Raw genomic sequence first — 25,286 nt, 5'->3', positions numbered from 1 at the left:
TCCAGCTAATAATACTAGTACTAATAATAAATGTTTAAAGGTCCGGTGTGTATAATTTAGTGGAATCTGATGGTGAAGTTGCCAATAAAGGAGAAACTACAGTGTCCATGGAACCCGACAAAGTCCCTATACAGAGCCGGTGTTTGGTTTGTGCCTTCTGGGCTACTGTAGAAACATGGCGACCCCATGGAAGAGGACCTGCTCCCACTGTAGATATAAAAGTCTCAGTCAAAGGTAATAAAAACATAATGATTTTAAAAACATACTGAATGAAACATACTAATGAATATCCTATTCCTTCCCATGCCACTACAGTGGCTGTGAAACTTGCCAACAAACAAACAAAACAAAACAAACATAAACATCAGAGTCCCTGTCTAGACCCAATGTTTGGTTTGTTTCGTCTGGGCTACTGTAGAAACATGGTGGTGCAACATGGTGGACTCTGTAAAAGAGGACCCTCTCTCACTGTAGATACAGTAGCTCAGTCCATAGAGATTTGGCTTGTGGAAGCAGAGGGTGGCTGGTTCAAATCCAGCATGGAACAAGGTATGGTGGTGGACTTGTAGCTGGAGAGGTGCCTGGGCACTGCTGAGATCAAGTCAAATCAACTTTATTGTCATAATTAGATTAAATATACTTTATTCATCCCACCACGGGGAAATTTACTTGTAACAGCACCACAGGAAAGTGTAGCATACGCTACAGAATTAGAAAAAAGTAGAAAAGGCAAAAAAATAAATAAAGAAAACACTAAACAGACAGAAATTAATTACAGGACATACAGAGAATTAAAATATTGTTTCCCTCATATCTCTGGTGCAAACAGCAATATACATGAAATATAGCATTTAAAAAACATATTTACAAGTTAAAAAAGATATCTAAGAAAAATATGGCAAATCTAAAAGATATAAGCAGTATATGTGCCCTTGAGCAAGGCACAAAACCCCCTCACAACTGCTCTGGGTGGCTGCCCATCACTCCACCATCTTTCTCCAAATCCTTCAAATCAACACTGCCAATTTGCTGTATATACTTATTGTACAATATATTTTATTTACTATTGCTATTTTGATATTTTATTATGTATAGTTTGTTCTTTATGTTTTTTATTCTTATGTTGTCTATTGTTACGGTGTGTAATGCTGCTGCTGCACTGTAATTTCCCAGCTTGGGATAAATAAAGTCTATCTATCTATCTATCTATCTATCTATCTATCTATCTATCTATCTATGTTTTCATGTGCACATAAACATGTGTGTGTCTATATGTCGGGTTAAAATGCATGTAAAACTCAGTGAAAAAATAAAAGTACATAATAATTAGTTATTTCCAGGTCATATTATAAACTAATAAAAACACACACACACACACACACACACACACACACACACAGCCTTCAGACATGTGAGTCACTCTCATCAATGAATCATCTTCTTCTTCTTCTTCTTGTCTTTTTAACATTTGATGCTGCTTTCTTGTCATGTTTTCTGCGTTGCGCAACGTGATCTGCAACACACACACACACACACACACACACACACACACACACACAGATCCTGCCTTTGCGGAAGCCAGAGCAGCCGAGGCGGCGCTAAATTAAATTAGCATACTAACTAGTTAGCTGTGCGCCGATGTGGATGGACGGGTGACCGGAGCTTCCTGAACAAACACACACACACACATACATCTTTTTAAAGTCGAGACACCACCGATTCCGGGACTCATTTTGTTGGGATCTTGCTGCCGTCCGCCTGCCGAGGAGATGGGGGACAAGGCGGGCACCAGGTAGGACGGCTGTGCTACACCGCGGCTAACGGCTAGTTAGCAACCGCCGCTCTCACGCACTTTGCCGCTGCTCGCTGCTGCTTGGCCCGGGCGGGGGAGCTTTCTCCAGCCCGCCTGCACATTTAGCTGCTTTATGAAACGTAAAAAAAAAAGAAAGGGGGGGATGCAAAGCTCACACAGACGGGAGCCACTCCGGGTTTGGTTTTAACGCGATGACCACGTTCGTAGGAGGCGAAGTTAGCACAGCAGGGTGGGGTTAAGCTAACCGCGATACGTCTCCGGACGGTGATCCGGAGTCCGAGTACAAATCTGTCAAATCTCCACACCGAGCTAATGCACCTATTCCACACAGCATCTTGATAGATAATAAAGCATTAGGAGCTGCGGATCACCCGCATCACACTCAGCTAATCTGTTTATTTTTTTAAATATAAGACACATCTCGGTGTTGTAGACAGGAATTCCCACGGTGCTTTTCCATCAAAATACGGCCGCGGTGGGCGGTATCGACCCATGGAAATCTGTAGTTAAACGCTAGTTTATTCAATTAAATCTCCGCTTTAGTGGTCTGTGTCAAAGCCTGTTTTGATGTGACGTTAATGCCTTCCATAAAACGCTCGTAGTTTTTGTGTATTTGTCTCGATTTCACACGTAAAACTCGCAAATAAACACATCTTTTGAATGGCGTTTGGTGCAGCGGCGCATCCCGATGGAGGGGGGACGATCTGGGTTAGCTCAGCCACCGAAAGAGGCTAATTTCTGGCTACGAGGTACCGCAGGCTTAATGCTAATTAGCTGTTAACTGTGATTTTAAAGGCTCCTCTTTGAGCTCGAGTTTAGGAGATTAAACCCTCGTGCACAATGCACGAGCAGGTAAACAGTGGAAAACGCCTCGTGCTCAGGTTTATTGTTTTTGTTTTTTTCCCCCTTTCTTCTGATGATGATGATGATGATGATGATGATGATGATGGTGTGTGTGTGTGTGTTGACACACTTGGATATTTGTCAAGACAGCTGATGTTCAGGTTTATTTAAGCCCTGAGGGTTGTGTTAACATGCAGATCCTGATCAGTCTTAGAGATCCTGATCAGTCTTAGAGATCCTGATCAGTCTTAGAGATCCTCATCGGTCTTAGAGATCCTCATCGGTCTCTGAGATCCTGATCGGTCTTATAGACAGTGTTGTTGTACTTGAAATTGGTCTTGTAATCTTGAGAGACCGGTCTCGTCTCAGAGACGACTGCATTGCTTCACCCGAAGAGTTTTCGTGAGCTACCTAAGTACGCTATACTCTCTGGTCTTCCTCTTGACTTGGTCTCAACACCTTGGTCTTGTTTCTGTCTCTATATACTTTGGTCTTGGGCTCAGTTTAGTTGGTCTTGACTACAACACTGGTTATAGATCTTGATCAGTGTTGTAGTACTCGAAATTGCTCTTGGTCTCGTCTCAGCGTCGACTGCATTTTTACTCGTTCTTATCTCACTCTCAGATAAGGAGGATTTTTGTTCAAGTCCGGTTAAGACCAAAGCTGCCAACAACTTTTGTTCACTGTCTGGGAGGAGACCAAATCAGCGTCCAAAAGAACACAAAGCAGTGTAGCAACCACCCAAAGAGTTTTCGTGAATATTTGGTACCAGAGGCTGCATTCAGACAGGATCAGTGTTTGCTGTGGTGGTCCGTGCCACAGGAGTGTCCTCCAAAAAACACAGCGGCGTGCAGAGGAGAGGTTAAACCAGATTAAACTTAAAAAAAAAAAAACGCAACCCAACTTCACGCTGCAGCCGCCAATCGATTGCTGAGACCAGTCAAACCTCCATGCCGTAACTACCTAACTCATAGACAGTGAATAAGAGTGAAGGAGCACCGGCCTTGATAAAGTCAGTTAATCAGAGACATAAAAAGTTATTTCCTGATTGTTTCACAGCGGTTACATTCAGTGCATATAGACACAACCCCAGCAGGCCACCTCACAACCCTGATCCTATTTGCACGCAAAGTAGGCTATATACTGCCTGGTCTTGGTCATGACTTGGTCTCGGTTTAGTTGGTCTTGACTACAACAGTGGTTATAGATTCGGATGGATGTTTTTAGACCTCTTATTTGAAGTACAGATCATGTCCTGCAGTCTCGCACGCAATGAGTTTGAGGTCTAAAAGCTTCAATGTTACAATCACGTCCGTGTTTACTCAATCGACGTGTTTCCTCTCATGGACTTTCGGTGACTTTTGAACAAACGTTCGTCAGCTTTTCCTGCCTCGCTCTCACTGTCACTTCCTGTTAGGAAACAGGTGAGAAACAGAAGGACAGGAAACGAGCAGGAGGAAAGACAAACAGTTGACTGCTGTTGAAGAACAGATATATACAGGAAGTGATGTCACAGATCAGCTGTGGATATAACTGTTAAAACACCAGCGAGGAAAATATAAAAGCTTTGATGGAGACTCTTCATTGTTGATTCACTCTCATGGCGTCAATGCTGTAAAAACTAGCCGGTGAACTAAGCAGACCGATGATTATTCATCATATTCATAATCTGCTGATTGGTCGATTGTTCTAAGAGAAGTCAAAGAAAAGCAACAAAATCTCACATTATCTGGAAACGAATATGTTTTTTTATATTTGCTTGAGAAGTATTCAGGTAGTCGTTTCCATGGTTACTACATGTAGTGGTGTTTCCTTGTGGAGCGCTTGTCTGTTGTGTCGTTTCATATAAACAGCGCAGTGAGAGCCAGTGGATCCATGTGGGTCACACTTCTTGTCTGAAAAGACCTGAATCTGGGTCAAAACAAGGCTTTGTACTGGCTTCTGACCTTCTAACTTCTAACCAACCACTGAGTGACCTGACGGTTGTTGGTGACGGAGTTATATTGAAACTGAAGACGATGAGCTTTTTCTTTTATTAACTTTATATTTAGTCATTAAGCTGACGTGTTTATCCAATGAGACTCACAAAAAAGGGAAACAATCAAGGTACAGTGCGACAAGGACATGTTAGTGCAGCGATAAATACTGCTCGTTGATAGATTTGGCATTTCCAGTTGTTGGTAGTGCTATGAGATGAGGTGCTCGCTGAAGAGTTGGGTCTTTTTGAAGGTCCAGAGAGACGCCTCTGATCTGGTAGGAACTGGCAAGAAAAGTTAGGATTGCACTGAGTGAACCTCTTTGGACGAGGTAACATATGCGTATAATAAGGACGTTCAAATAATTGTGTGCAGAACCAGAGACTACTTTGTAAGCAGCATTAGAGATCTGAATTTTATGTGGGCTGCTACAGGTCGCCAGTGGATCTCGATGGGCAGGCGGGTTGATTGAAAATCAGGCGCACCGCTACCATCTGGATCATCTCAGAGTTAGTCGTGTGATGCTAACTCTACTACATGTGCATTGTGTAGAGCTGCTTCCTGTCTGTTTTTACAGATTTAATGACAAATGATGATTTGGTCTGTTAAAGCTTGCAGAGCCTAGACCAATCGGTTAGGGTTATTGTTGCATCCTCCTGCTGTCCAGCTGCTTCCTGCTGCCCCCCAGTGGCCAAAAAAAACGTATTCAATTTATTACAGATTTAACAAAACATAACAAGAGTTTGTTATCCGTCAGCTGAGTGCTAAGTCGATTGTGTTTGGTCACAACACCGTTTTACTGTGTGGAGCAGCAACACAGCCAATCCACTTGTTTGCCCACTAATTGATTGAGTTGATCCATAAAACGTAATTTTGATTATTAATTCATGTTCTGCGGTTCAGCTGTAAAGTGAATGTCTGGCTCAGTCTGATGTCTGAGGTTGTACAAAAGTTTGAAGGTTTGTCAGCAGACAAACACAGAAATGTCCATCCATCCATCTGCTGTTCAAGTTTACTCTTTAAATATTTGTGGTTATGTTGTTTAGCTGTTTGTTATTTGAAAGGAACAAGATCAAATCAAATGGCGTAGAATAAAATCAACATGAGCTCCAACTGAGCGCTAAAATGTCACGATCAAATGAAAACAGATCAAAGACAACTGGTTGTTTTAAAAATAAGAACCATAAAATATCTAAAAGAATAAAACAAAGATGACATTAAATAAATAAATGTGTGTCTCTATAATCTTTCACTGGAGAGTTTTGTCTTTAGAAATCAGCAACAGATGATCTGAGAGGATGTGAAGACTCAAAGATCTGGTCATGTAGACCGCTCCCAAACCAGTAAGACCAGTAACCCTAACAGGTACAGATGTGGTCTCTCTTCATCTGGTCAAGCAACTGCTTGAAATAAGCACATGAATGAGTTTTTGACATCCTGTTGGGACACAAACAGATGTTATATTGTCTCGTCAAGTTTTATTTATTCATTATTTTATCTGAAATGTTTGTAAAATACAGAACAAACTAAATTTTTTAATTTTAAAACGTATTAACATGTCGAGTTATATATAACATAATTAAAGTTAACTTGTTTAAAGTATTTTTACCTCAGATGCTTCAAATCCACGTTGCAGAGAACAGTTCTTGCTTTTATCTTGAAAATGAAGAACAGATATTTACTTTTATTTTGAAAATAAAATGATTTTTCTTAAAGGTCAGGTGTTCTGGTCTCAGTGAGTCCTGTATGTGTTTTTTTTTTTTTTTTGTACCCATGCTCGTTGTTGTTGTCGTCAGACAGTCAGTTCATCTTTTACCTCTCTCAGCCCTGATTGGTCAGTTGTTTTTTTCTCGTGCTGTCACATGATTGATCGTTATATCCTTCATAAATCCTCTTCCTCTTAAATCTTTTGTGAGATATAGAAAGAGACCAAAACAGTTTTTTGTACCAGGCTGTAAACATGTTTATTTCTGCTGTGAAGTTGGACATTTTAACATAGAGGCTTATGAAGATTCATTCTGTAACCAGACTCAAGTGACACTTGAAGAACTGCAGTTGTCGGTACTACACTTCACAGCCACGAAGGTTGTTGCTTGGGCCGAACAAAATATCGCAATTAAAAGAGCGACAGCAGAAGCTCAAACAGTGAAAAACAAATCCAGTAAGCAGGAAGTTAATGTGACATTAGTGTTTGTTTCATGTATTAATGTGAGGAAGTTCATGGATGGATTATAGAAACAAGTCGTGCAACTTCAATGTTTGCTACGCCATAACTTATCAAGGAACAGTGTTTACTATTACCATCTACCATTAAGACTCGTTCTGTAGCCAGCCTGAAGTGGATGTTTGAGGAACTGCAGTTTTTGGCAGTTCTGCATTGAGCTGTGATGAAGAAAATGCACATTTAGCAGGTGTCGTTTTCTTCATCACACCTTAAACTCTTTGACACCTGCTAAATGTGCATTTTCTACATAACCCGAATGAAACTAATAGTCACACGTGTATCAGCTGATATGCGTCTCTAGACGATGCATCACATCATGTTGGTGTGAAACAACCTGCAGTTGAAGCGTTTTGATTCAAGTCCTGCTCCGTCACTGATCTCTACAGTGTTTTTCTTCATTGTTCAGCAGCAGGTTCATAATGAAACACATGACTGTAACTCACAACACCTTTCTGTTTTCTCCTCCACATGACCGGTTCAGGTCATGTTGTTTAAACCTGTCTGATGGCTTCTGGTGCAATGCCCTGTGGACTTAAAGACGTGCACACTTAATGACACAGTTAAACATAGCTCTAAGTGTACACTGGTGAGTTAAATGTCACCAGGACGGACAGGAAGGATGAGCAGAGCTACCAAAATAAACCCCAGGTTGTTAGGAAGTGGAATTGTCTGGCCTCTGGTTGCATTTTGGGGGATTGAGTTTCCATTTTTTTCCACTTTATAATGTTAAAAACGACGTGTTTTAACCGAATGATTCCACTTAAAGGCAGACGTCAAGTAGAAAGATGAGTGATCGAGGTGTTTGTGGGTGTCAAACTCATCAAACTTAGTGTGCTGCAGGGGAAGTGTAGTAAGGAACCGGTCCGATGAACATGAGGAAGTGTCGTCAGCATATAAAGTTCACTGGAGGCTAATGAATATATGTACTTTTTAGCCTTGTTTGGTGTTGAAACACTTGAATCAGCATGAAACTGCTGCTTAAGAGTCTGAGTGAACTCTGACCCAGAGGAAAGACGCTTTCCTCAGTGTTCAGATGACATTTCCTGTCCTTTGATCTGCCTGTAGCACTGTTTACATCTCATATATGGCCTATCTTATGGTGCAGAATAATCCACAGCAAACATACGTTAAGAACTAAAGGAGCCTGTGATCCAAAAGGAAGAAAACATCATTTAAAACGTGTTTCTAGTCACGTATTTGTGTCTCATTCCTCTCTCTTGAGGTGTTTTTTGTCTCTTTCTAAAAAGAGTTAAAGCTCCTAATGGTAGATGGAAACACTGTTCCTTGATAAGTTATGGCGTAGCAAACATTGAAGTTGCACGACTTGTTTCCATAATCCATCCATGACCTTCCTCACATTAATACATGAAACAAACACTAATGTCACATTTACTTCCTGTTTTCTGCATTGTTTTTTTTTTTGAGCTTCTGCTGTCGCTCTTTTAATGGCGATATTTTGTTCGGCCCCAAGCGACAACCTCCGTGGCTGTGAAGTGTAGTACCGACAACTGCAGTTCTTCAAGTGTCCACTTGAGTCTGGTTACAGAATGAATCTCCATAAGCCTCTATGTTAAAATGTCTAACTTCACAGCAGGCCGTCCCTGAGCATGCCCGTCAGTGGTTGCGTCCTCTTCTTCTGTTTTTTTTTCCAATTTTGAGAATTGGCTCATCTCGTGAACCAACTCCAAATGTTTACGACGCGGTAGTGAATAGAAACAACATATTTAGACGGAAACACACCTGTTGACATTTAACGCTTTTAAATAACAGTCCACAAGCAAGACCAGTATCTGTGGTTAGTTCACGTCTGTTATAGGGGCATACTGTATATACCGGTAAACACAGACACACCCACATATTGATATAGTGTCAATAATCCAGTGTCTCTTAAATCATTTACGTTCCTGTCAGCTCTCTCTTTGGAGTTTCCGCTTCTGTTATGTATTTATGGTTACATACTCTCTTTCCGCTTCCATACACTTGTGTTCTGACTTTAATTCATTTTGCAAATAAAAAGAAACAATAAAAGTTGAAGATTAATTTGATGAGATAAATTTTTACACAGTAGAGATTACAGCTAATTCTAGTCTATAAAAGCAAATTTTTGTGCTAATGAATTAATTAAGAGCTGGTATACAAAACACTCAGTTCTTGTCCAGACATGAAGCAACGTCCTGTTCGTGTTCATGTTCAGGTGATGCAGTCTATTGTCTCCTCAGTCTGTTTATCTTAGCCGTCCCTGCAGACCGTCCTGCTGGAGCCCGCCACTCGTAGCACGTCACACGTTTATCCTCCTGGAAAGTTTTGGAAGCAGCCAGCAGAGCGTTAAATCGTGTTTACATGCAGACGGCTGTTTTCTTCCAAGACCTATTCCCACGGCAGTGGCTACAACCCTCACATCAGTCACACCGGTGAAAGTGGATCTAATAGTTCATCTGAAGAGATAAACATCGGCTGATGCTCAGAAACGGAGCGCCACGTTTCAGCCTGGTCTGTTTGGACAGGTCCTACAGGTTCACAGTTGTCTGCAGCAAATCAGCTGATATTTGACATTTAATACAACAAACTTCTGTTGTTGACAGTTTCCCATTACAAAACAGTGACGTCAAGCTCCTGGAAAGTTACAACAACATGAAGGAGGATATTGTTCGAAACGTGACTTCAAAGACATTGCAAGAGTGCGAATTATTGACTGTAAAATGATCATTTCAAATGTGAAACAGCAGCAATACGCTGAAACGTCTTTGTACACAACATAGGCTTCAATTCCAGGAACGTCATGTTTTTTCTTTTTACAGGCGTGTAAACGCTGCATCACAGCCGAGCAGCATGTCTGTTATGATGCTAAATAAAACATTAGCTCCAGGCAGGCAGACTGAGCAGAGTCTTGTTTGACTAAGAAAAACTAAATTAAAAAAAATAATTCTGTAGAAAAATTTCAGTCATTTTGCAAGATGACAAACTCTGAGGCTACAGCTTGCTTTCAGTCTACACAGGACCATCTGTGGTCAGTAGAAGAAGTGGTTTTCTTTAACAGTCGTGAGTTTGTTCACTAACCTGAAGTCGTTTTTATTTTTCAACAATAGTCGAGGGGAAACTTGAGGTTTAAGAACGTCCTTTATAGTTCTCATTATATCTGCAGGACTGCACTGAGATTCTATATCGACCTTCACTTCTAACATTTGTATCTTGTAACTTAATAGAAATGGTGGCCACAGTTGAATCTTTGAGTCTCGTAGTGAGACATGATCATAACAATGGTTGTTTGAATCCTCCAGATCAATGACAAGCTGTAAAACTGTTTCGGTTTGTTTCTTTTAACAACATGTAATTTGCTAGAGATGACAATTTTTGCAATCAAAAAGTATTCAGAAATTTTTCACTTTGTTGAAGCAGCAGCACGTTTGTAGTCATGAGTCCTGATTTTACTGCTCGACTGTTTCCAGATTTTGTGCCATGACTTAATGAGCTCAGGTTTCTGACATTAAATAGAGAAGGTTTCAGTCAGATGTTCCTCGCCTCAACTGAAAAGTAGTTTTTGTGTATATACAATTAACTCATTAACTGTTCAACAGTTAAACCCCAAAATGATCAATATTAGGGATGCACCGATGCATCGGCTGAACATTGACGCATGCTGCTCGTGTCAGTCGTCAAAAATAGAACCGACGTGTAGCCGACGTCGACCAATGGTTAATCTACACAGTTGAATGTCCTTCTCTACTCAGAAGTTCACAACCACCATAAACATTGTTTATTAAACATTCAGAGTTTAGGAAAAGGTCACGTTATGTACATGAAGTTTAAATTGTAAAGTCAATGTAACTTCCATCCACACCAACCTCTTCCAGACCGGCGGGTTAATCCTAGTACAGAGTACACGCTTTTAAACCAATTGGTGTTGGGAATTAAAAGTATTTGACAATCAAATTCAAGCGATTAGTCAATTGGTTGAATGTCTGTAAAAATTTTGCGACCGTTTTAATAACCGATTAATATTTTAAGTAATTTATCTTTGTTTTTGTTGGTTCTTCGGACAATTATTTTACTGTCACCTCTGGTTCATCGAAGCTGTGACGGACATTTCTTTCTGTTTTTAACTGACAAAGAAAGTAATCGTCCGTTCATCAATAATTTGAAAAATCGTCCTCTTTGTGTATTCCTGAGCCACAGCTCAAAACACCACAACGACAAACAATCTTTAGTGCCAAAACTGGAGCCACAGAAACTTGTAAATCAGTTTTAATGTGAGCTTTGAAGTGATCTAAAAATAGCGGTGGTGTGGAAAGGATCAGCATCTGTGACAGGAAGCAGCCGTCAGTTGGAGCTGCTGTAAACATTTTACTGGCTGTTTTAAAACCCAGAACTCATATGTCTGAATTTCTCTTGAACGTCTCTTCGACTTCAAACCGAAGATACAAGTAGAAAAAGAAACCGCTGTATTTGTTACTTCCTGTTTACTTGTTGTGGTTGTTCTTAAAGGAAGTGACCATTTCACACAAACGCAGAGAACCTTGATCTTTCCGGCTTGTTCTCACTCTTTCTTCTCTCTGTGATGAAGCTAAGCAGACACATTGATCATGAATATTATGGAGAATTATTAAACTTGAACACTTTATTCTCCAGTTGGTCTGGCTTTATCTATCAACCAAACAAACCCTTAAACAAAATCATCTTCTGTGGATAGTTTTTTCAGCAAATATACCCCAGAACTTTTGACGTTTGAAGACCGACTGAACTCTTCAACTAAAAGTTTGTCATTCTTTTGTACTGATCCATAGTCAGTGCATTGCCTGCATTAGATGGCACTCTCCCAGTTTGTAGACAGGAGGACCAACATGAAGCTAAGAAATGTACTGCTGTGGACTGGGGCAGCATCAAAGCAGATTCTAGACACACAAAAAAAATCAATGAGTCTAATTGAACGTTATATTTAGAACATTTACACCTCTTACCTTCGAGGTCAGATGGGAAAGTGAAGCAGCTATAATTGTCCTCTTCAAAGCCACCAGACCTTCACAAAAACAGGAATTTTACCTCTCAGAATACAGGAGTTGTGGGTCCGTCGCTCAGTCCACAGGACTAACTAACTAAAACAGAAGTCACATGATAACACAAACAAAATTCAGATTTAATGTGTGTCTCAGACTTGGTCATAACTTACTAGTTCTGCAGACTATAAATCCAAAAAAAAACTGGCTACCTGGCTCCAACTGATGAGGAGCCACAATCTCTTTTTTTTTAACCTTTTTCCTAAAGATCTGTCCTTCGTAGATCAGGCACAAGCTTCATTAGTTCTTTGTCTCTTGTATCCTGCTGACATTTAAAGCCCAGTTTTGGTTCCAGGGCTCCAGACAGATCTTCTATTGTGTTCAATAAGCTTTGCGTTGTTGTGCTGTTAGGGTCGGAGTTACAGGAGGTTTAAAGTCGTGTCTTTTTTTGTAATGAAAAGAGTCTCAGTAGCATCAGCAGGACCAGGACACAGTTCAGATTTATCAGCGATGTTTTTGGTGTCTTTCCTCCTGACAAAATCTAAAGTTATGAGAATATTTACAGCATTTCCATCTTGTGATCTAGCTGCTGTTTGGTGATGATTAAGAGAATAAATACTTGGATTTGGTTAGATCAGAAGAAGGGTGACAACAAAGGTTATATAATGAGTTATTTTATGGAGCAATGACTGTGTTATTAGTGCTAAAATTTGGGTTATGTTTACAGTACTGTCGTATTATTAAGATAAGATTGACTTTATTGATCCCACATATAGCTCGTGTACACGAGGTGGATAAGAAACTGGTCTTTGCTCTCCTGTCCACTCTCGTAAGTTGAAAGCCGCCCAGAGTCTGAAGTGAGTTCGTTCAGCCACGTGTCTGCGATGCTACACTCTCCATACTCCCTCCGTAGCCTGGTTAACGCTGTTAGCTCCTCCATCTTATTGGGGAGAGGTCTTACATTCGGTATGCATGGTTTGTACCATCTTTTCTGCTCCTGAGCTCTTCTTCTCCTGGATCTCCGGTCTTTCCAAAGAGAGTATGCGCTGCCTAACTGTAGCTTTTGTTGAATGGCTCATTAGATGCATCAGGAAGTAGCCCGTATAACAGAAAAAAGCCAAAGCACTAATCTTCATACTTCCACATCCTCGTTTGCACACAGAACGGATGGAGATTGGTGTCAAAAAAACTTACTCAAATTACTAAAAACAGAAGTGCTCAGAGCTACTGTAACTGGCTTCCACGCGTGGCGCAACGCTGCAGGTGTAACTGATACCTGCCTGTACATTACAGAGGCCTCAGAAATATTAAGTATGGATTTAAAATCATGTTTTGAAGGGGAGTGATGGAACATTTAAGAACTTCTGAGTAGTTAGTTAAACCTCGTAAGCTGTCAGTGGCTTTCAGGGGTTTTCGGAGGTGTTTATTATTTCTTGTAACGCTCCACCTGCCCCCATTAAAGCTCTGCGGTGACATCCCATAATAACCCAGGTCATATCGCATTCCCCTCTCAAACCACTTCCCTTCTCGGCTTCCTGCCCTGTTAAAATCAGCAGTGTTTGAAACTGAGACGTTTCCTATGATTACTCTGACAATATATTCACCATTCAGTCATCCATCGTTAGATATTAATCATTAAATTGTAAATGATGAACAAGTGATTAAACTAGTGTCTTCTTCTTCTTCCTTCTCTGTTTCTGTCTGCCCTCTTCCTCTTTCTAAACTTCTCAGAGTTTTCAAGAAGTCGAGCCCCAACTGTAAGGTGAGTTTGTTCTGCAATAACTTCTGCACTCGGATCTGTTACTAACAAGTACAACAGTGGAAGTACTCATTATGCAGGCATTAATGTTGTACTATCAGAAGATTTCATTTTCAAGTACTCAAGTATTACAAAAGTACTTGTTCATATATTATCTACATCATTGTATCACTGTCGCTGATGCTGTAACATATCAGCAGGATTTTAATATTGCTGTACATGAATTACTTTATATTTAATTTTTAATCCAGAGGGATCAAACATAAGACAATTCAGTTCAGTTTGTTGCTCGAACTTTGGCTCCAAATCTCCACAAAGTTCAGGAGTCGTTTGTTGGGTCACTTGACCTTTGTAGCCTTCATCATCCACCGCTCATGTATTATTTGAGCGGACACACAGAAATCTGGAAATACTTTAAAATTCTCATCATAAACTCTTTTAATTGAATGTGTTTGACTAAAATAATAAAGCCTGATGCTCTGATTGGTTCTGCAGGTGACAGTTTATCTGGGAAAGAGGGACTTTGTGGATCACCTGGACCACGTGGATCCAGTAGGTGAGTCAGCACATCTGGAGGTTGTCAATATGTTATTTGACAGGTTGTAGAAGACGGTCTGTCCACGAAACAAAACACCTCAGAGTTTTTTTACAGAATTTCTTTCAATTTTGTCGACACATCAAACATTTTACTCAAGTTATTTTAAACCTTGCAGAAACATTTCCAGAGAAGTCGCTCTGTCGAGTCCAGGTTTGTAGGAACAGATTTGTGATGATGGTTTGTCTCCTTCTTTCCTGCTGACAGATGGCGTGATCCTTGTCGACCCAGAGTATCTGAAGGACAGGAAAGGTAGGACAACCCTGGACATCAAAGTGTTTTCTAAAAAGGGACACTGTGCGGTTCTTGGATCCAGCTCCAAGTTACTTGAATTAATTGATCTCCACTCAGACGAAACACCCCTCTGAGATCGTCTGTTTATGACTCGCTGCACCTTTCATAATAAAATAAAATCAATATGTCCAACAGGGATAAAAACACAGCTACAGATCCAAGAGTAATCGATCGGAAATATGGATCATTAATGAGAAATTATCCATCAAAGACAAAGAGCAGTGACGTTTGTGAAGGACAGTAAATATTTGTAAGCCTCGTTCACTTATCTGTTCCTCTTCTTCGTCCTCCTCTTGTAGTCTTCGTCACACTGACCTGTGCGTTTCGATACGGCCGTGAGGACCTGGATGTTCTGGGTCTGTCTTTCAGGAAGGATCTCTACATCTCCACCTTCCAGGTGAGAAGACAGTAACTAAGTACATGTACTTATAACTTCAGTACCCGTTGGAGGTACTTTACTTCAATCTTTCTAGTTGTACTCCACTATGTTTAGAGTTTTAATTACTTTACAGACAAAACATATAAAGATTTTTTTAAATGTCTGTTTATAAACGAAACAACACCAGGACATTTTACTACTTTAATATTTAAGTACATTTTACTGAGTTTATTTACATACTTTTACTGAAGTAAAGGATCTGAATACTGTTGTCAGTACCCATATTATCGTTCTGTCTGATCTCTGTCAGGCCTTCCCTCCGGTGCCTGAGGAGAGGAAACCTAACAGTCGGCTGCAGGAGAGGCTGCTTAAGAAACTGGGCCAACATGCACACCCGTTCTACTTCACTGTGAGTCTCACTGCTCAACATCAACACGAACACTTTCCACCACATGAACTGGGTCCTACAATTAGCTCTTGGACCCAAAACAAGTCCCTAATGTGGAACTTTGTGACAGTCCGGTAATGGACGGAGATTTCTTGCTTGTCGTCAGTGATCAGTGTCTCATTTTTTAGTGGAAGGTAAGGCCACATGAGGCTCACCAAAAGGTTTCCTCACTGCCGTTTCTGGGAGTACACTTGTGGTTGGGTTGTCAGAGAGTTACAGAACTGGTCAGAGTTCGTTCTGATGAAGTAAAACTTGGAGCCAGAGAACAACATGATGATTTTGCTGTTTTGTGAACATCAGTAAACATCAAACACTTAGTACATTGTCGACTTTGCATTTATTCAAAGGTGCTTGTTCAACATATGACAGTGCTTTCGTCAGAAGAATTTCCATATTTGTTTAGTTCCAGGAACTTTATGGTAATATACTTTTAGTACTACTTTACTTTTTATACTTTTAGTTTCACTTCCTCATCCTGATTAAACCTCGAAGGCCATTCACATTGTGTCCCTGCGGAGTGATGCTAAGATAAAGCTGTTCGGACTTTCTGGAAGGTGTCTTGAAGCTGAGGACAGGAAGTGAAGCTGTAACAAGTTCCTCCTGCGTGGGTTTGATTATTAAATTAGAGCAGCTCAAACTCATCAGAGTCGTGATCGTACCTCAGAGCTGCAGGTTTCAGTCCCTCTGGGTGAGGTCCAGCACTGTACCTGATCAGTGTGCGTCACCGTAACTTAATCTCTCTAATCGAGGACAGCTAGTCTTCATCAACACTGCTATTTATGTCAGGCCAGGTGAAGAACCAGATCCCTCCTCATCCTCTCACTCAAAGAAGACCGGGTTTATAAAAGTCAGGGTTCCTAGTCTGTGGCTCGGGATTAGGGATGTCCAGCCAAGTAGCAGCATCAAAGAACAACATGGCCAGCTGAGTTTCAGTTCAGACCTGAGCTGAAGCTGAAGCTGAGCAGATCTGTTGATCATAAACATTACTGAGGATTATTAGACTTTTTAAACTCTGACAGACCGACTGGAGAATTATCTCCATCGACCAACCAACCAAACACTCAGTCAAGTTCTCTGGATCTGATGACTGAAGACCAACTGAACTACTTAAAGTGACAGTTTGGTGTTGTTATACTGATAAACTCAATTAATAAGCTGTGTTTAATAAAACTTTTTGTTTTCTTCTGCTGATTCAGATTCCTCAGAACCTCCCATGTTCAGTCACTTTACAGCCCGGCCCAGAGGACACTGGAAAGGTAACACACACACTCACACACACACACACACACACACACACACACACACACACACACACACACACACACACACACTCACACTCTCATGATGTCATAATTGAAGTGATGATTTTCCTGTATTAAAAATAATGTGAGCTCTTGAATATTCATTTAGTTTCAGTCCTTTGAGTGAAATCTGCAGCTCAGTCTGTGTTTGAAATATTATAATTAATATTAATTCAAGTATTTTTCCACTAATAAAAGCATCTTTGTGTGTCTGTGCTGGACTCTAAAACCTCACTGTGATTCAGCAGAATAAGTCTGATATCAGCATGTTTAAATATAAGAATTAAATCTAAGCAGCTGCTCTCGTCTCTCTGTGCAGGCCTGCGGTGTCGACTTTGAGATCAGAGCTTTCTGTGCCAAGTCAATAGAAGAGAAGATCCACAAGAGGTGAGTCCAGACCTGCAGGGACCAGGTGGAGAAGGTTTACAGGAGATCCACAACATGTTGGGGGTGGACATGGACAGCCCTAAGTACACAATATAAAAATCTGTGGATGGGTGTTTCATTTCCTGAACCTCAGTCCACATCTAAATTTCTTGTTTTTCTTCATCATATTTGACAATAAGTTGAATATCTTCAGGTTTTAGACTCTTAGTGAGAAATCTATAGCTTGTCTTGGGGGACATAATAGTTGAAATATTCTCAACTTTTCAGCACAAGGTGTGAAGTCCCACCACTTACCAATGTCACACAAGCAAAGGCTGGGCTTTCCAACATCACCACTTCCTTTCTGTTTTGATGGCAGCAGGTGTGAACCGAAAACCTGATTACCAGATCGGATTAGTCATTTAGAAACAACCACAGAGCAGAGACCTGCCGACCTACAGGAGTTTATTTCTTTTAGAGAATGAAAAAAAACAAAAAAATACGTTTATTTATATGTTCAATACTTTTATCTTATATATTAAGAACAAAGATTAAAATATACACTAATCGTTTTGAGTATGTCTTTCTGAGAAGGATGAGCAGCTCTCTTTCTTGTCACTTGTCAGACATGACGTGGTGCAGCTTTATTTGTTCTCTGTCTAAACCTTACCATCGTTGGACTTAAACACAGCTGTAATGAAGAAAAGGAAACAATGGTTTCAAATCTGTAGAGCCCGACCAATATTATCAGTTGATACCATCTGTATTGGTGTCTGTGAATTTTCTTTCTGGTATATAATTCAGAAAACACAGCACAAGTAGCAATAATTTGGTGTCATTTCACAGTTTATCCAGCAGAGTGAATTGAGATTTACACAAGCAGCTCTCAGAAATGTTGACAACAAGACCTGGTTAATTTACATTAAGTCATTGAACATGTTAAATAGTATTTGAAAGAAGCAACTTCTTCTGAGCAGCAAAAAACACAGCAATTATTAATCAGTTACAAAATAGTTATGAACAGTCTTTAAGTCCAGATAAGTGTCCACTACTTTTTTAAGAGGAGGAATTACGGTTACCAAGCAGTGCAGATTTTTTTTTTTTGGTTCATTAAAAAAAGGAGATTTAAGTTAAATATTCTGCAGCCTTTGCAAAGTCGCAATCCACATTGAGTATATCAGCCGAAATATGAATATGAATTATTCCCTTCAAATCGTCTCAAAAGTCTCATGTCGGATTCAAAAAATTTGTCATAAATCAGGAGAAATCTGGAGATCTGTGACCTTGTAAGGAAACCAGGGTCGTGAGTGTCGTGCTCAATCTCGGTCACAATTTAATAAAAATACGCATGTAATGGATTCACATCAGGAGCGTTTGTTTATGTACCTGTTAGTGCCTCAGTGACCTTAGTCCGGGTAAAATGAGCTTCAAATACAAGTGAGCACATGGATGTTTTCAGGCCGACAGCTTGTGTGTGTGAATTGTTGGCAGGAACTCGGTGCGTCTGGTGATCAGGAAGGTCCAGTATGCTCCCGAGAAACCTGGTCCTCAGCCAATGGTGGAGACGACCCGTAGCTTCCTGATGTCGGACAGATCCCTCCACCTGGAGGCCTCACTGGACAAAGAGGTACACACCAGAACACAGCCCTTCATATTGTCTGTTTTACATGAACTCCTTCTCCTGATTAGATGCTTTAACAACACTAATAAATGTCCTCTTTTCCCATGATGCATTGTGAATAGTTGTATTACCACGGAGAGCCCATCAGCGTCAATGTTCACGTCACCAACAACTCCACCAAGACGGTCAAGAGAGTCAAGATCTCCGGTACGTCTGTTCTGTCAGATTAATTTCACCCACACGCTGCTCTTAAAAAGTGCCACTGTCTTTGCTTTTATTTTGAAATTGACACTTCACTTCCTGCTCTAGTTGAACAGTGTGAATATGTTTTAATTTTCAATATTTTCAGAAAATTTGGTTAAAATTTGAACTCTGTTCGGTTTGAATCTTGACTTTACGGTTTTGCTTTTCTAACAGTTAACTAACAGTGTCTCGTTCTCTCTGCAGTGCGTCAGTATGCAGACATCTGCCTGTTCAGTACTGCTCAGTATAAATGTCCAGTGGCCCAGCTGGAGGCAGAGTAAGTCCCTGTGATACTACCCTTTTGAATATTTTTACCTGAAGGTTACTGAGATCAGGAAAAGTATGAAGTCATTCTTCAGTGTTTTATTTGATAACCTGTTTTAAAGCAGTTTATCTCTTGTCTATCTCTTCAGTTTGGTTTAAACTGGTTTAGAGTTGATTATACTGTTAATTTTACCAAAAATTAACTGAATTAAAATTGGAAACTGTTTTTAATTGGTTTAAACCCAAGGTTAACTTAATTGACATAGATTTAAAGTAGTTTAAATGGGTATTACTTCGTTAAACAGGTTTTAAAGTGGCTTTAAACATTTTTTTTTAGGTATTTCAAGAGATTAAAGTTAGTTTAAACTGGTTTAAACAAGTAATTAACCACTTAAAAACACAGTTGAACTAAAACATGGATTTAAACTTAACTAGTAGTAATCAACTGGATCATGGTTTGAATGAGTTTAAATCCGGTCTAAACTGTTTAAAATTGTGTTAAACGATAGAAGAGAACCTGTTTCAAACATTTTTTATTTGATGAAATTATTTATCTTGAGTAAATTGGTTTTAAAGTAGTTAATACTGGGGTAATAACTGGTTCAAATCAGTTTAGAGTTAATGTGTACTGGTTTCAAACTGGTTTCAACGAGTTTAAACTGGCAAGAACACATTAAGCCCTCTACAAACATGATACTTCAGACAGTTTATGAACTTGAAACATCAAATTATCACTCAGCACTGTAATCTAACGTCAGTCTGTGGGGTGCTGCTGAGTGGGCGGGGTTTACCTGAGCAGTTTGATTGACAGCAGCGTGTCATCCCCTCAGTGATCAGGTGTCGTCCAGCTCCACCTTCTGTAAGGTGTACACTCTGACCCCGACGCTCGACAAGAACAGAGAGAAGAGAGGACTCGCTCTGGACGGCAAACTTAAACATGAAGACACCAACCTGGCCTCCTCCACCATGTAAACACACACACACACACACACACACACACACACATATATAATGTACAGGTGTGTTGGTGCAGTCACATGACCTTTGGTGCTCTGTTGTGTCTTTCAGTGTGAAGGATGTCACCAACAAGGAGGTTCTGGGGATCCTGGTGTCCTACAGAGTCAAAGTCAAGCTGGTGGTCTCACGTGGAGGGTACGAGACACACAAACACATACACTGCTTACATCACTTCCTGTCCTCTCAGCCTCACTGTTTCCTGTAGATGTTCAGTTAATTAAACATTCCTGGCTGAGCTGCATTCACATTAACTTTTAAAGTTTTTAAACGTCACACCAGAGACCAAAACAAGCAACGCTACGGACCAGACCCCATTCTCACAAACCCTCACAAGGGTCGTAAAACACGCTTCAATCTGGACTGAGACTAAATAAAACATGTCTTTCAAACAATCACTATCTTTTTGGTTGAAATAAATCCTTAAATAATCGATGTAGAAGTGGAAATATTCGCGAAATAGCTGCAATGTAAGCGTTTTAGCGATGAGCCATCATCAGGCAAAATAAAAACAGTTACCCCACAGAGGTAGGTACCTTTTTTGTTTAACCAGAAACAGCTACTTAGATTTGATGATTTGATTCTTTTCTTTGTGGTTCATGACTGTAAACTGAATAACTGAATAACTTTGGACAAAAAATTAAATGTGGCAAATTAGAAGACAAATTTCCACTATACTCTGACTTTGTTTTACTGACAATACAGTTAAAGTATTCAGTGTTGTACAGTGGTGTAGTTGCATGGCGGACCCAAGGTGACAAAAACATAACAATTCTTATTTTTTTGTTGATTATACACTAATGAAAACATAGATATGACTCCAAAGGAGGGCGTCGATCCTAACCAGATGCCCGTACCACCTTAGTTGGCTCCTCTCGACATCAAGGAGCAGCAACTCTATTCCAGACTCCGTCCTCACCCTGTCTCTGAGGTTGAGCCTGGCCACTCATCCTCTTGTATCCACGATCTCATTCTTTGGGTCACTACCCAAAGCTCATGAGCATTGGTGTGGGTTGAAAGGAGAGTTGAGCTTGAAGGTGAAGCTCCCTCTTCCTCACAGCCTTCTGGTCTGCGTTGCAAGTCTGTCAAATGTGAATGCGGGTACTGATATAATGACGATTCTGTAAATAGAGCTCATAAATCAGAAGCTGCATAAATGGTAAATGGACTGTACTTATATAGGGACCACTCAAAGCGCTTCACAGTACGTATCTCATTCACCCATTCACACATTCATACACTGATGGCATTGGCTGCCATGCAGGGTGCCAGCTGCTCATCAGTTTGAGGAGCTAACCATTCATACACATTCACACACCGAACTGGGGTTCAGTATCTTGCCCAAGGACACTTCAGAAGATCGGAACCGCCGATCTTCTGATTGGTGGACGACCCGCTCTGCCTCCGAGCCACAGCCGCCCATAAGAAAGAGGGAATAAAACTCAATTGATGCCTCCATGTTGGTGCAGCTCAGCCTCAGCTTCCTGCTTCGTCCTCTAACTTCCTGTTGTCAGTGTTAGTTACCGTGTAGATTGTCTGCTTGTTGCCGTAGTTATTCCTCACTTGTGTTTGCTTCCACTGTAGGTTGTCAACATGTTGTGTTGAACGTGTTGCTTTTCATTTCATCTCCCCTCTTGTGTTTTTGGCTTCTTGTGCGGCTCCCCTCCTCCTCTCTCCCCCCCACTCCTCCCTTTCCTCATCCTCATCCTCTTCCTCTTCCTCCTCCTCCCTCCTCCACTGTGTGTCCTCCCCCTCCCCCTGCAGGCTGCTGAGAGGCATGTTGGAGAGGTAAATGTGTCTGATCTGAAGCCGACAGCACACATGAAACATAAAAACACAAATCTGCTTTTCTGGGTGTGTCACCGACCACAGCTCAGTGCTTTAAAACCAGTTTAAACCAGAGATTAACTGGTTTGAAATAGCTGGTTTAAGATGTTTTAAATAGATTTAGACCAAGATTAACTTGTTGAAATGTAGATTTATTGCTTAGATGAGAAGAAAATTACAGGTAAACCGGGTAAACGTGGGTTTAAACTAGTTTAAAATGGGTTCAGGTAGATTACCTGGTTAATACATATTTTAACTGGACTGAAGTGGGTTTAAATTAGTTTAAAATATGTAACAACAGACACATTACTTCCTAGTCCTTTTAACCCAGATTAAAATGGGTTTAAAATGTGTCTTAACAACTGTTGTGATGCTTTAAATTAGGGGTGAACCGGATTAAAGTGGTTTAAACTGGTTTAAGGTTGGTTTAAATCAGATATAAACCAGTTTGAACTGGTTTTGTGGTTCAAATTGGTTTGAAACCTGTTGATACATACAGAAATCACTGGATTGCAGTCTATTACCATTGTTTTTCTGTATATTTGATTTTAGTCGTTTTCCAATTGGCTCCAGTTTTAATTGATTTAATTAATTTAATTAAACATACATTTTCACAATAACAGTGCGAGTACACGGCTGATGGCGTGCTTGTTTGTTTTTCAGAGACGTGTCGGTGGAGTTGCCCTTCATCTTAATGCATCCTAAACCTGTGGAGCCGCCAGTGTCCCGCCCACAGTCAGGTGACCTCCCCCCACCACACCTCATTTTTAAGGAATCATTCAGCCAATCAAAAAGCACTTCGTCTTTATATGATTAAGTAAATAAAACATCTGGAGCTCTCTGGACTTCTCCATCCTCGCCCCTGTTCTTGGAGTTTCCATGGAGACAAGAAGTGGTTACCTTGGAAACGGTGTGACATGCTAATGTGTGTGTGTGTGTGTGTGTGTGTGTTACAGCTGTGCCAGAGATGGACCCCCCCATCGACACCAATTTGATAGAATTCGACACAAAGTGAGTATCAGATCTTCTGTTTATATTTAAAGACATATTATTGTTGTTATATTTCACATATTGTCCCACAAACAGAAACATTTATGTTGAAACCTGAATCCGTTTGGATCTGATTTAAAGTCCACTGGGTTTGATATTAACTGGATTTACTTTGTTTCAGCTCGGGATGTCTCAACAACTGTCTTAAAATCTTAAAATGTCCTTCAGACAAGTAGCTTACCTGGTTTAAAACACGTCTTAACTACACATACAATTACAAATTTAAATTGGTGTTTTTTGGTTGGTTGCTTGGGGTCCAACTTCCTCTCGTCCTGCGCCGAGAGTAAATATAAATCTACTTTTTAATCTCCAAAAAATGTCTTCAGAATAGACCAGAATCTGGTGTGACTCTGGGTGGTTTATCCTTCCAAGGGTTCTGTCATCAGAGACGTTTGAAGACTGACAGACTCTCGACTCAGTGTCTTCTGTTGAACTGTGACGTTTGACAATAGTATTAGATTGTTTCCCTATGAAAAAGGAAGCAGAGTGCAGATGGGGAGAGATTTTCATTAGGGATGCTCTGATCTGATTCCAGCCTTGTGCAGCACTTAAAGTGCATGCATTGCAAACAGTGAGTTTTACATGTTTTTCGGAAACTGTGGAAAAAATTCCAGACCGGAAAACTCATCCTGCCAGCCTCTGGTCCAGTCCAGCTGTTGAGCCCGGTTCTATTGCTGGCTAACGGTAGATTCAGTTAGCAGCAGTCAATGAGTTGTTGGCTACTTTAGTAAGTTGTTAGGCTGAAGCTATCTGTCCATCAGGAAACTTGAAGTCTCTGTAAACTTCCAGTGCAGGATGAGTCATCAACTTTTTATCGTTTATCAGTAAATGACAAACAAAAATATCCCATCTGCGAGGTTTTCTCGTACAGAAACATGAAGTTTCCGCTTGTTTACGATGAGTTAACACTCTTTGCCTCTCTCCGTCCTCTCAGCAGCATCTCCCAGGACGACGACTTCGTGTTCGAGGACTTCGCCCGCCTGCGGCTTAAAGGCGTTGTGGACGACAAGGACGAGGACTGCTAGGAGCTCGCCAACCCCTTCATATGCTCGCTTCGAAACCACCACACACACACACACACACACACACACTCACACACACTCTTCACATTACATTCCCCGGTGGAGGGGATGGATGAGGGCATGTTTGGATGGAGGCCTCGCAGGGGGCATCGGTGGTGTTCTTCCTCTCTTGCTTCAGCCATTCGTCACGCTGCCGCCATTTTTCGCCGCTGTCTTTCCCATCTGTCTTCTCCGTTTCTTTTCCTCTCTTTTTTTTTTTTTTTTTTTTGAAGGTTGAAAAACTCTAAATGTCGAGCAGCTGCAGGACAGATCGTGACGGTGTGGGCGCGGTTAAAGATGTAGGAAGCAGCAGCGTTCATCCTCTTTTACTTTGAAATCTTTGTTGAATGTTGACCGTTTCCTCGGCGACGATCACCGTCTTGTACAAACAGAATATATATTTGAAAAAATAGAAAAAAAGCTGTCAAGTGTTGAGTGGTGATCGCCGTCTTTCTTCAACTACTGTCGACGCTTTTTACATCATGGCTGCAAGGGGAGGACACACACACAGACACACACACACAGGCGACTGAAGTTCGATTTCACCAGCATCCTCTCTTTCCCGCTCTCTCTCGTCCATTTTGTAAAACGTTCGGTTTGTTTTTAAGAACCATTCCAGCGTCAGCGGAGTCGTTTTCTTTAAAACACCTTGTGAAGTTTTTGTTTCTGTCGTTAAACATTAATTCGGTTTAAGAGGGTCCATCAATCTAAAGACTGCATATATATATCGTATGTGAAATAAGTCTGGTGTTATTTTATCTTTTTGTTTCGTATGTGAAATAAGTCTGGTGTTATTTTATCTTTTTGTTCCAAAAAAAACAAACAAACAGCTCAGAGTAAAATGTTCAGCAAACGTCGCTCAAAAGGAAAGACGTAGTTCATTTGTTGACTTGAATGAGAGTCTACAGGCCACGTGGCAACATCCGTGGATGTAAAGTGAAGCCAACTTAGAAGTGTGCAGTTCCTCAAACGTCCACTTGAGGCTGGCTACAGAGCAAGTCGGTGTCCGTAACCCCAACATGTTAAAATGTCCAACTTCACAGCAGAAATAAACATTGAGGGAATCACTGTTCATTAATTAACAGCCTGGCTGCTTTGTTTGACAGGTGGGTGGCTTGTTAGAGCACCGAGGCATCATTCGGCCTGCCTCAGGTCTGCTGATGATCCACGTCTTTATTGATTCTTTTTAGATTAGCTGAAGGCGACCAGCCACCACA

At 40.7% G+C, this 25,286-nt stretch overlaps 1 protein-coding gene across 4 annotated transcripts; it reads left to right on the top strand.

Moving 5' to 3' along the window:
* The first annotated feature begins 1,538 nt into the window (after positions 1-1,538).
* Positions 1,539-24,839, top strand: LOC104932855 (arrestin red cell). 4 transcript variants are annotated; one of them, XM_027273390.1, is made up of 17 exons: positions 1,539-1,792; positions 13,579-13,609; positions 14,102-14,162; positions 14,409-14,453; positions 14,795-14,892; positions 15,185-15,283; positions 16,519-16,578; positions 16,943-17,010; positions 18,481-18,616; positions 18,733-18,817; positions 19,058-19,130; positions 19,948-20,085; positions 20,186-20,269; positions 21,896-21,919; positions 22,622-22,698; positions 22,915-22,969; positions 23,946-24,839. In XM_027273390.1, the coding sequence occupies exons 1-17, from the start codon at positions 1,770-1,772 to the stop codon at positions 24,031-24,033; spliced, it is 1,245 nt and encodes a 414-aa protein (XP_027129191.1). In that variant the 5' UTR covers positions 1,539-1,769; the 3' UTR covers positions 24,034-24,839. The 4 variants fall into 4 exon arrangements, with proteins under 4 accessions (XP_027129191.1, XP_027129190.1, XP_010746482.1 ...); XM_027273389.1 differs by having other exon boundaries at positions 1,540-1,792; positions 23,943-24,839; XM_010748180.3 differs by lacking the exon at positions 21,896-21,919 and having other exon boundaries at positions 1,540-1,792.
* Positions 24,840-25,286: the final 447 nt, after the last annotated feature.

This window comes from Larimichthys crocea, chromosome XXII, assembly GCF_000972845.2.
Source record: "Larimichthys crocea isolate SSNF chromosome XXII, L_crocea_2.0, whole genome shotgun sequence".
NCBI classification, from domain to species: Eukaryota; Metazoa; Chordata; class Actinopteri; family Sciaenidae; genus Larimichthys; species Larimichthys crocea.
Note: the sequence above shows the minus strand (reverse complement) of the source record. Positions and strands in the feature narration are given on the sequence as shown.

Bases quoted from the DNA above. Each gene is read 5' to 3' on its own strand.
- LOC104932855 (XM_027273389.1), top strand. From the start codon at position 1,770: ATGGGGGACAAGGCGGGCACCAG. The intron at 13,610-14,101 runs GTGAGTTTGTTC...TTGGTTCTGCAG, and splicing joins AGTCGAGCCCCAACTGTAAG to GTGACAGTTTATCTGGGAAA. The intron at 22,699-22,914 runs GTGACCTCCCCC...TGTGTGTTACAG, and splicing joins AGTGTCCCGCCCACAGTCAG to CTGTGCCAGAGATGGACCCC.